This window comes from Scyliorhinus torazame, chromosome 3 (genome assembly GCF_047496885.1).
Source record: "Scyliorhinus torazame isolate Kashiwa2021f chromosome 3, sScyTor2.1, whole genome shotgun sequence".
Taxonomy (NCBI): domain Eukaryota; kingdom Metazoa; phylum Chordata; class Chondrichthyes; order Carcharhiniformes; family Scyliorhinidae; genus Scyliorhinus; species Scyliorhinus torazame.
In genome coordinates, this window is record NC_092709.1 from 75182636 (window position 1) to 75195076 (window position 12441).

The 12441-nt window shown below is 43.7% G+C and overlaps 1 protein-coding gene and 1 non-coding gene across 28 annotated transcripts in view; both read right to left on the bottom strand.

The window, feature by feature from the left end:
- Positions 1–12441, bottom strand: part of ank2b (ankyrin 2b, neuronal) — a 1300297-nt gene that overhangs the window by 256769 nt on the left and 1031087 nt on the right. For all 27 annotated transcript variants that reach the window (XM_072495860.1, XM_072495874.1, XM_072495872.1 and 24 more), the window contains 3 exons: positions 11984–12082; positions 10168–10266; positions 309–506 (listed from right to left, as the gene is read on the bottom strand). In XM_072495860.1, coding sequence (XP_072351961.1) covers positions 309–506; positions 10168–10266; positions 11984–12082 — 396 coding nt within the window. The remainder of the gene's footprint in view (positions 1–308; positions 507–10167; positions 10267–11983; positions 12083–12441) is intronic.
- LOC140409667 (U1 spliceosomal RNA) lies at positions 553–722 on the bottom strand. The gene has a single exon (XR_011940468.1). It is a non-coding gene; the product is annotated as a U1 spliceosomal RNA (small nuclear RNA).

The window sequence follows — 12441 nt, forward strand, 5'->3', positions numbered from 1 at the left end:
TGAAGTTAGGTGACATTTCCATCATCAATTCTTGCACCAGGGCAATTAATATTTGGAGGAAATTAACTTGAGCATGTTTGTCGCTCTTTTAATTAACATTGGACTCATTAATTTAAATTTAAAACATTGCAATGCTGTTTCGTAAAATGAAAACGAAAATACCTAAGATACACCCAGAACAACAGGTAAAATTACAAGCACCATCATTTGTTATCACAGGTATACAACATTTAAACATTGCTTTCTTCACAGAAATAAATTATAACACAATGCTAAATTTCTTTGACACAATAAAGTTTTGCGGTTACCTTTGTGGCCACGCTAACATTGGCGTTTTTGTCCATTAGACGGCAAACCATTTCCACATGTCCCTCCTGTGAAGCCAGGTGGAGGGGGGTCACCCCCTGCTTTGTTAGCGCATTGGTCTGAGCTCCGTACTCTAATAAGGTGGTGGCAATCTCCATTTGATTCTTCTTGGCAGCAATGTGCAGAGGTGTATAGCCATTCTGAAAAGGCATGAATTTTAGACCCGAGGCGTTAGTTTTTACCAGTTTCGGATCAATGCTCAAATTTACTTTCCAAAGTATTATTGCAAATTTTGCAGTTGCGTATCCCACAGTTGGGGACATAGCAAGTGTCAGTCCATCCAGAATACAATGAAATAGCCACATCTTGGGAGATCAACCTTCCTGATCATTGACTCTCCCCTGCCAGCTAAGTAGGCAAACCCCAATTGTCTGTTCCTTAATTGCTGATTAAGATTTCACCTTCAAGGCAGCATGGTGACATAGTGGTTAGCCCTGCTGCCTCACGGCGCCGAGGTCCCAGGTTCGATCCCGGCTCTGGGTCACTGTCCGTGTGGAGTTTGCACATTCTCCCTGTGTTTGCGTGGGTTTCACCCCCACATCCCAAAGATGTGCAGGGTAGGTGGATTGGCCACACTAAATTGCCCCTTAATTGGAAAAATGAATTGGGTACGCTAAATTTTTTTTTTTTTTTAAATCACCTTCAATTTATTTGACTTTTAATTTGGCTATTATTAATCCAGATATAGCCTATTTTCGTTCCACCAGATTTTCTAAACTAAAACACCTTTATCCGTTCACTTTGCAAACACTTTCACTAGCTTCATGCCGAGAACTAAACGACATCAGGCATCCACTTCCATTACTAGAGTATGAGGAAATGCTGGAAAATCTCAGCAGGTCTGGCAGCATCTGTAGGAAGAGAAAATAGCTAACGTTTCGAGTCCAATGACTCTTTGTCAAAGCTTTAATCTATCTATATCTCTTTGGAACCACTTTGTGCTCTCCTCACAGCCTAAATTCCCATTTAACTTGTTATCACCAACAAACTTAAATACATTACTCTCAGTTTCATAGACTTTTCATAGAATTTACAGTGCAGAAGGAGGCCATTTGGCCCATCGAGTCTGCACCGGCCCTTGGAAAGAGCACCCTACCCAAGGTCAACACCGCCACCCTATCCCCATAACCCAGTAACCCCACCCAACACTAAGGGCAATTTTGGACACTAAGGGCAATTTATCATGGCCAATCCACCTAACCCGCACATCTTTGGACTGTGGGAGGAAACCGGAGCACCCGGAGGAAACCCACGCACACACGGGGAGGATGTGCAGACTCCGCACAGACAGTGACCCAAGCTGGAATCGAACCTGGGACCCTGGAGCTGTGAAGCAATTGTGCTATCCACAAGGCTACCGTGCTGCCCCATCTAGTTTGTAAACTAGCACCAACCTTGCGGTACCCCACTGGTTACAACCTGCCAAATAGAAAGGACTCTTCTTATCCGAACTCATTGCTTCTTACCTGTTAACCAATCCTCCACCCAGTCTAGGTCGTTACCCCAAAGCCCTTAATCTGGGCGCTAGCCTTGTGTTTGGCGCCTTTTGGAAATCCTAGTACATTAAACCATTGGCGCCCTTTGTCTATCCTACTGGTTTCACACTCAAAAAACATTCATAAATTTGTCAAACATGAATTTCCTTTTGTAAAACCATGTTGACTTTGTCTGCTCATTCTATAATTTTCTGAGTACATTTTAAGTTCCAGAGATTCCAGCAATTTGCCTGATGATATCAGGCTAACAGACCTTTAGGTCCTTGCTTCATCTTCCCTTCTTTCTTGAACAGCAGTGCTACATTCAATGACTTCCAATCTACTAAGAAGACTCTAGTATCTAAGGAATTTTGGAAAATCTGAACTGGGTGCATTTACCATCTCTGTAGCTATCTTCTTTAGAGCTCTAGGATGGAGTTAATCAGTTTCAGGAGATGTGTTGGCTTTTAGTTCCTTAGGTTTCTCCAATACTTTCTCTCTGCTGATATCAGTTGCCTTAACTTTCTCACTCTTATTAGCCCCTTGGTGGTACTCTATTTCTGCGATGTAGAACATAGAACATACAATGCAGAAGGAGGCCATTCGGCCCATCAAGTCTGCACCGACCCATTTAAGTCCTCACTTCCACCCTATCCCCATAACCCAATAACCCCATCTAACCTTTTTTGGTCACTAAGGGCAATTTATCATGGCCAATCCACCTAACCTGCACGTCTTTGGACTGTGGGAGGAAACCGGAGCACCCGGAGGAAACCCACGCAGAGACGGGGAGAACGTGCAAACTCTGCATAGACAGTGACCCAGCGGGGAATCAAACCTGGGACCCTGGCGCTGTGAAGCCACAGTGTTATCCACTTGTGCTACCGTGCTGCCCCCAATATACTTTTTGTCTTCTTCTGTAAAGATAGACACAAAATATTTGTTTAGCATCTCTGTCATTTCCCAGCATAATTTCTTCTGTCTTTGCCAATAAAAGACCAAAATTTATTTAGCTACTCTTCTCCTTTTCATATACTTGCAATCAACTTTTGCAATCTGTTTTTGTATTCCTGGCCAGTTTGTCTAATTTTTTGAAATTTACCACCATTCTTAGCAACAAGACAAGACTCTTCTTTAATCTGATACCCACCTCAGACTTCCTTAAAAAGCCTCCGATATTAAATTGTTTCTTTAAATGTTTCCTACTGCTCATCTACTGCCATACCATTCAGACTACTTACCAAATCAACCTCTGCCAGCTCTGCCCTAGTACCTATATAGTTGGCTTTGTTCATTTCAAGATTTGGCAGGCAAGGCCGTGGGCGGGAACCTCACGCATTCACCTATTACAGCCTAGCAGTGTCCACCAAATGGCCTGTTCCTGCACCACCTCAATTTTTAGGTTGTCGGGAGTGAGTATGGTGGAAAAGTGACATTTGCACCTTTCTGCATCTCGGGCAGGAAGGAAGGGGGTGGTGGGATGCCTCACTCCGAAGGTCCTACAACTTACCTTTTCAAAGGTCCCGGTCAAAGCATTGCAGTACATGGCCAGGTTGAAGAAGTATTGGCCAATCAGATTGGCTAACAGCTCTCAAGGGGGCGAGTTCCTTCCAAGGGTGAATGGAAGTCCCGCCCACTGCCAATCAATGCTCAAGTGAGTGTGAAATGGCAGCAGGCCTGTAGAAGTCAGGCGACTCTCATAATGGTGAGTGTGTCAGGTATATGTTTCTGTACAGCGCACAGCAAAGCTGTGCTGACCAAGTAGGAATGAAGGTTATGGGTGGAATTATGGGCTGTTCACACCGGTGGGAAATTCTGGTCCCACGCAGTTGCACGATTTCCCTGCGGTGAGGGATTTCCCATTGCCAATGATGGAGACAAGTAGATCCCACTGGCGGGCCACCTCCCCCATCAAAAAAAACACAGGGCAGGGTGGTCGGTAAATCCATCCCTATATATAGAGCTGGTATGGCTGAAGGAATTCTTCTACAGTTTAGGAATGTTGTAGCAGTAATCTGTTTATCCACAACTTCCTCTGAGTGGTGAGGATTTGACTTTGAGCAGAGATGGTCAGACACAACTACAGGAGCAAACAACATATAAAGAAAAGATTCCTATTCTCACCACTGTTGAGATACGTGAACCATTACACCAATGGCTTCTACCTGCACTTACATCAAATGTGCTCCAAGAATTCAAACTCTTATAGGAATAATGATCCCAAAGCAGAGACATTTTTCCAGATGCCAATGGACTGTTGGCCTTTAACTCAAGAGTGCTGGGATACAAAGGGGAGGAATTCCTGCATCAGTTTTACAGAGCCTTAGTTGGACCCCGCCTAGAGTATTGAATTCAGATCTGAACAGTGCATCTCAGGAAAGCTAAGCTGACCTTGGAGATGGTGCAGTCATGATTTAGCAGAAATATGAATGACTTGAAGGGTGAATTATGGTGACAAGTTAAATAAACATGGTTTGTATTCCTTAGAATTTAGAAGACAATGATACATAACCAAGATGTTCAAAATGATAAAGGGATTCTATAGGATAGATACAGAAAAACAATTTCCTTTGAAAACTAGAATAAAGAGGCATAATATAAAAATTAGCACATGACCATTCAAAAGTGAAATCAGGCAGCTTTGTTTCCCCGCTAAACATAGTGGAAATCTGAAGCTCTCTTCCCCAAAAGGCTGTGGATGATGGGTCAACCAAAACCTTATGAGACTGAGATTTTAGAATGGATTTCCATGGCCCCAATCTGAATCAGAAACAACAGGGCCACCTAGTGGGGCAGTTGCAGGTACCACTTCCATTTTTGCCATTTCCTATTTTCACAAGGGCTGGAGGGGGAACAGGCCCCAGAATCCACTGGTTCCTATTAAGGAGGTAAGAGGGAGCATTGTGTGCTCATCGACAGCCCATCCTCGGTAAGTTTTATTTTAATTTTCAGGGAGAAAGCTGGATTTTAGCAGCTGTGTGTTTTACACCAGCTTCATGGAGGTATGAAACATGGATTAGAGGTGGGAAGAGTTCAAAATGCAAGAAAAATGTTTTTTTTGTCTCCTTTAGAGTTCATCACTAAATGCTGCAGCTTGTTATACAAGTGCTTGACTTTGTTTACACAGTTGGTGTGAAGAAACCATTTCTTTACTCAGTGAGTTTTAATGGCTATTCAATTGCTTCCAATTATTATAATGGGGCTTGTAAATTCTGTTTATAAAAAGGATATTGGATGTGGGTGATGAAGGTAAGGTGCTGATGGCGTGAGGGCATGAGGTAGGTGAGGGGTAAGAGTGATGGGGAGAAGAGGGAGGGGGTGAGGGGGTAAGTTGAGGGGTGAGGGCAGATTGAATTGGTCAGAAGGTTCAACTTTATATAGAATAAACAAAGAACAAAGAAAAGTACAGCACAGGAACAGGCCCTTCGGCCCTCCAATCCCGTGCCGACCATGCTGCCCGACTAAACTACAATCTTCTACACTTCCTGGGTCCGTATCCCTCTATTCCCATCCTATTCATGTATTTGTCAAGATGCCCCTTAAATATCACTATCGTCCCTGCTTCCACCACCTCCTCCGGCAGCAAGTTCCAGGCACCCACTACCCTCTGTGTAAAAAACTTGCCTCGTACATCTAATCTAAACCTTGCCCCTCGCACCTTAAACCTATGCTCCCTAGTAATTGACCCCTCTACCATGGGGAAAAGCGTCTGACTATCCACTCTGTCTATGCCCCTCATAATTTTGTAGATCTCTATCAGGTCGCCCCTCAACCTCCGTCTTTCCAGTGAGAACAAACAGAGTTTATTCAACCGCTCCTCATAGCTAATGCCCTCCATACCAGGCAACATTCTGGTAAATCTCTTCTGCACCCTCTCTAAAGCCTCAACATCCTTCTGGTAGTGTGGCGACCAGAATTGAACACTATACTCCAAGTGTGGCCTAACTAAGGTTCTATACAGCTGCAACATGACTTGCCAATTCTTATACTCAATGCCCCGGCCAATGAAGGCAAGCATGCTGTATGCCTTCTTGATTACCTTCTCCACCTGTGTTGCCCCTTTCAGTGACCTGTGGAACTGTACACCTAGATCTCTCTGACTTTCAATACTCGAGGGTTCTACCATTCACTGTATATTCCCTACCTGCATTAGACCTTCCAAAATGCATTACCTCACATTTGTCCGGATTAAACTCCATCTGCCATCTCTCCGCCCAAGTCTCCAAACAATCTAAATCCTGCTGTATCCTCTGACAGTCCTCATCGCTATCCGCAATTCCACCAACCTTTGTGTCGTCTACAAACTTACTAATCAGACCAGTTACATTTTCCTCCAAATCATTTATATATACTACAAACAGCAAAGGTCCCAGCACTGATCCGTGCGGAACACCACTAGTCACAGCCCTCCAATTAGAAAAGCATCCTTCCATTGCTACTCTCTGCCTTCTATGATCTAGGCAGTTCTGTATCAACTTTGCTAGCTCAGCCCTGATCCCGTGTGATTTCACCTTTTGTATTAGTCTACCATGAGGGACCTTGTCAAAGGCCTTACTGAAGTCCATATAAACAACATCCACTGCCCTACCTGCATCAATCATCTTTGTGACCTCTTCGAAAAACTCTATCAAGTTAGTGAGACACGACCTCCCCTTCACAAAACCATGCTGCCTCTCACTAATACGTCCATTTGCTTCCAAATTGGAGTAGATCCTGTCTCGAAGAATTCTCTCCAGTAATTTCCCTACCACTGACGTAAGGCTCACCGACCTGTAGTTCCCTGGATTATCCTTGCTACCCTTCTTAAACAGAGAAACAACATTGGCTATTCTCCAGTCCTCCAGGACATCACCTGAAGACAGTGAGGATCCAAAGATTTCCGTCAAGGCCTCAGCAATTTCCTCTCCAGCCTCCTTCAGTATTCTGGGGTAGATCCCATCAAGCCCTGGGGTTTATCTACCGTAATATTTTTCAAGACGCCCAACACCTCGTCTTTTTGGATCTCAATGTGACCCAGGCTATCTACACACCCTTCTCCAGACTCAACATCCACCAATTCCTTCTCTTTGGTGAATACTGATGCAAAATATTCATTTAGTACCTCACCCATTTCCTCTGGCTCCACACATAGATTCCCTTGCCTATCCTTCAGTGGGCCAACCCTTTCCCTGGCTACCCTCTTGCTTTTTATGTATGTGTAAAAAGCCTTGGGATTTTCCTTTACCCTATTTGCCAATGACTTTTCGTGACCCCCTTCTAGCCCTCCTGACTCCTTGCTTAAGTTCCTTCCTACTTTCCTTATATTCCACACAGGCTTCGTCTGTTCCCAGCCTTTTAGCCCTGACAAATGCCTCCTTTTTCTCTTTGATGAGGCCGACAATATCTCTCATTATCCAAGGTTCCCGAAAATTGCCCTATTTATCCTTCTTCCTCACAGGAACATGCCGGTCCTGAATTCCTTTCAACTGACACTTGAAAACCTCCCACATGTCAGATGCTGATTTACCCTCAAACATCCACCCCCAATCTAGGTTCTTCATTTCCTGCCTAATATTGTTATAATTAGCCTTCCCCCAATTTCGCACATTCACCCTAGGACCACTCTTATCCTTGTCCCCCAGCACTTTAAAACTTACTGAATTGTGGTCACTGTTCCCGAAATGCTCCCCGACTGAAACTTCTACCATGTGGCCGGGCTCATTCCCCAATACCAGGTCCAGTACATCCCCTTCCCTAGTTGGACTGTCTACATATTGTTTTAAGAAGCCCTCCTGGATGCTCCTTACAAACTCTGCTCGTCTAAGCCCCTGGCACTAAGTGAGTCCCAGTCAATATTGGGGAAGTTGAAGTCTCCCATCACAACAACCCTGTTGTTTTTACTCTTTTCCAAAATCTGTCTACCTATCTGCTCCTCCATCTCCCGCTGGCCGTTGGGAGGCCTGTAGTAAACCCCCAATATTGTGACTGCACCCTTCTTATTCCTGATCTCTACCATATAGCCTCACTGCTCTCTGAGATGTCCTCCCGTAGTACAGCTGTGATATTCTCCCTAACCAGTAGCGCAACTCCGCCACCCCTTTTACATCCCCCTCTATCCCACCTGAAACATCTAAATCCTGGAACGTTTAGCTGCCAATTCTGCCCTTCCCTCAACCAGGTCTCTGTAATGGCAAAAACATCATAGTTCCAAGTACTAATCCAAGCTCTAAGTTCATCTGCCTTACCCGTAATACTTCTTGCATTAAAACATATGCACTTCAGGCCACCAGACCCGCTGTGTTCAGCAACTTCTCCCTGTCTGCTCTGCCTCAGAGCCATACTGGCCCTATTCCCTAGTTCTCCCTCAATGCTCTCACCTTCTGACCTATTGCTCCCATGCCCACTCCCCTGCCATACTAGTTTAAACCCTCCCGTGTGACAGTAGCAAATCTCGCGGCCAGGATATTTATGTCTCTCCAGTTTAGATGCAACCCGTCCTTCTTATATAGGTCACACCTGCCCCGGAAGAGCTCCCAGTGGTCCAGATAACGGAAACCCTCCCTCCTACACCAGCTGTTTAGCCACGTGTTTAGCTGCTCTATCTTCCTATTTCTAGCCTCACTGGCACGTGGCACAGGGAGTAATCCCGAGATTACAACCCTAGAGGTCCTGTCTTTTAACTTTCTGCCTAGCTCCCTGAACTCCTCCTGCAGGATCTCATGTCCCTTCCTGCCTATGTCGTTAGTACCAATATGTACAACGACCTCTGGCTGTTTGCCCTCCCCCTTCAGGATGCCCGCTACCCGTTCGGAGACATCCTGGACCCTGGCACCAGGGAGGCAACATAACCTGCTGAGTGCCTTGGAAGCACCTGACCCATGAGTTGTTTTGGGAACGCAGGTGGGCCTTTTAACCTGCCCATGCTGGGCTCAGCCCGCCTGCATTCTCACAGACCTGTCTCCAGGCTACCGAAGGTCTGGACCCCCGGAAAAACCCACCAACCGGCAGTCTCAGCCGGAGGCAGGATAGCAACGCTGTGATTTTCCTTTCTCCCAAATCCCACCCCAGCCATGAAAACGCAACCCCCGTTTATCTGGGAAATGCATTAAGGAAGATGGATCAAAAATGGGTAAACAGAGTCTAGATACAGAGCAGTAAATCAAGCTACGTGGACGGAAGGCTCCCTTGTTTTCATTCTTCAATCTTTACATCTCAATTCAAATAAACTAAGATCAAGCTAGAGGATAAGACCATAGAACATACAGTGCAGAAGGAGGCCATTCGGCCCATCGAGTCTGCACTGACCTACTTCAGCCTTCACTTCCACTCTATCCCCATAACCCAATAACCCCTCCTCATCTCTTTGGACACTAAGGGCAATTTATCATGGCCATTCCACCTAACCTGCACGTCTTTGGACTGTGGGAGGAAACCGGAGCACCCGGAGGAAACCCACGCAGACACGGGGAGAACATGCAGACTCCGCACAGACAGTGACCCAGCAGGGAATCGAATCTGGGACCCTGGCGCTGTGAAGCCACAGCGCTAATCACTTGTGCTACCGTGCTGCCCTTAATTAATGGAAACATTATTTGCTCTGTGGAATGGGTTGGAACGTTGAACTATTTATACAGTTTGCTTCAGTGTCGCAAAACTGTCAACAAAAACAGCACAAAAATGTTTTCTTCAAGTCATATCAGAATTTAACAGGATAGCATCAAGTGACTTGGGGTAATACTTAACTTGATGATTGATAAAGGTGTAGCATGGTTTCTCTAAAGTTTGAGATTGCTGTTAACATCTACCTTATAAGAGCTTACCTTCTAGAACTGGCCATTTTCCAGTCAAGCAAAGTGTCTGATACTTTTATTCAACATGTGAAAAATTAATTATCGGTTAAAGAAATAAAATATCAAGGTATCATTCACAAACAATTAATTGGGTCTTATTTTGCAAATTGTTACAGTGAGTAAAGTCCAACCTTCAAATAAAAATGAACCGCGGAACAGCAGTTGAGAAGGGATGCTCTAACAGGGTAAAGGAACACTACACTGTTACTTTAGAAACATACCATTATAGTATATGATTCTGCAGAACATTTCACAGCTGCCCTGGGATCTGATAGCATGAAGATGAAAATGACTCACATTTTGAGTTTTCAATGAATTTTTCAGAAAGATTTCAATTTATGCCAGAGGTTATCCGTTTAATTGTGTTAGCAAGAGGCTTTGCATTAAAGTACAATTGTCAGTTTCACATCTATCAAGCACAAAAACATCAAACCATCTATTGCATTTTTTGAGGTTACACACTGATAGGATTATTATTCTCTTGTAGTAATTAATACCTTGGCAGTGGCATGGGGAGAGGCGCCTTTCTCCAGCAACAGCAGCGCCACCTTCTGGTTGTCATAGTGAGCAGCAACATGGAGCGGGGTTAGGCCGTTCTGTAAGAATTTGTCTTTGTTAATAAGTGCTAGTGCTGTTCTTAAATAAAGGTATGTTAGTAAACTACAAATACAGAAAATAGCTGCTGCAAACAGTTCTTATCCGTACAAAAACATCAAAAATAGGGAGATGAGTGTCAAAGAAAGGAACTAAAGCAGATCCTGCAGCATCATGATCACCAGCTCATGTCTGATGACTTGGATATAAAATGGCACACTGCTGAACTTACACACTATTCCAATAGTCAGGAACCTTTCACAATTTGAATGATGATTCAATAAAATTGTAAAGATAGTCTTTAAAATTGGAATAAAGCAAAACCAAAATCTAGATCTTGCATAAATTAATCAGCTGCGATTGATGTAGAAACAATAATCAGGGATATCTCACTCAGTGTTAAACCAAGACCCCAGCTGAATACTTTTGAGGTGCTAATACTTAGGTACGTTAGAATGAATATATATGGCACCAAGAACCCACTTCTTTGGCAAGAAATAAAAAGACTTCCGATAAGACTTTGCTGCTGTACAAGTCCATCCCGCCCCTCCTCCTGTCGAGTCATGGTCAGCGAGCATTTGCCTTTTAAAAATAAAATTCTTGTCTCACACACACTTTAAAGTAGTCAAGTATGGATATCTCACAATGTAACAAATTAGAGGGTGTTGCGGGGGTGGGGTTGTTGCCTTGCACATGCTGAGGGAAACAGTAATTAAATTAAATGCAACGTGTGTATAATTTGCCTTCAAGTATTCAATTTCTAGATATTGTCCATTCTGTTTGCTGGATGATAAATCTTCAGACCGAAGTTAGCCATTGTTCCTTCTGTTTTTAACAGAATAAATGAGAAAACAGAAGACTATATTTTCACCCTGGAACAACAAAGTTTAATTTAATTTGCCTCCTGCCCATAAGTGCAAACAGAATATAAGTCAACAATTGTGATGCAGCTGAGGTATTATCTCCTCCTTCGTCTCTCTGAAAACAGGAAGTTTGCGTTTCAGGAATGCAGAGGAGATCAGAATGGCCAGCAGCAGCAGTGCCAGATGCTTTATTCCTACCATGCACCAATCCAGCTCCTGATGGCAGCAATAAGAATACCCCATTGCATCACGGTAACAGCAGAAGGTTTTGGCGATGTAAAGACCTTCTGTGAAACTGCTCCTAGGAATTGAGGTGAGGCTTGGGGGGGCTGGGGGGAGGGTTATGTTTGGCATATAGATTGGACAGATGCAGGCGGAATACGAGGAGCATATTACCGAGAAAGAAACATGAATCAGACCTCATCTCTAGTGATTCATGCAGAAATCCAGGAAGGCACTGTGAGGACAGAAGCGCTTTGGAAAGGAGCATCGGAATTGTGAGCGCAGGGGTCAGGAAAAGGACTCTGCAGGTAGTACATTGACATGCAAAAACACAGTTAGGTCAAGCTACTGGGAAACTCAGTTCAATTGCAATGACATTCAATATTTTTCATTGAGAATCAAATTTTTCTTCAGTGGCCTAGGAGACCACAATTTTTATAAAATTTGGAATCCACGTGTAATGTTTTATGCATAAACTAATGCACTCATGAATCTTCTAATTAGAAACTGCAAATTGCTTTTAGTTGTCCAAAATTTTAGATGGCCTGAATTGTGTTAGTTTTATCTTCTCATGACAGACAAAACTAATATTATCTATCCAGACTGATCTTTTAAATGTTCATTAGTAACTTGCCTTGCCAGCAGAATCTGAAGAAGCAGAGCGTTGCAGAAGAAGTTTTGCCACATCTAGGCTCCCGTACTTAGCTGCGACATGTAGTGGGGTAAATCCCTTCTGCGATAGGACACAGAGGAAACACAACTGCCACTTAGTTAACAAGCATGCATAGAACACAGTATAAATAAGGGACAGGGATACAAAACCACGAGTGTAACACCAGTGAAAAAATTGGCTTGGACACACAATGGTAAAATACTTGTAGTTTTACCATACATGAAGATTTTTCTCAGTGTAATTTTGAGACAACATGTCTTGGGAAATCTTGGAATATGGAGTATAATTCTTTGATTGAGGATAGCTTGGTAGTTTAACTAACTGAAACAGAGATGGTCGTCTGGACACTACTCCTACAAACGTGCGAGGTATTTTCCCCTTTGTTCACAAAGGCTGCCTTGAAAACATATGTATTCATT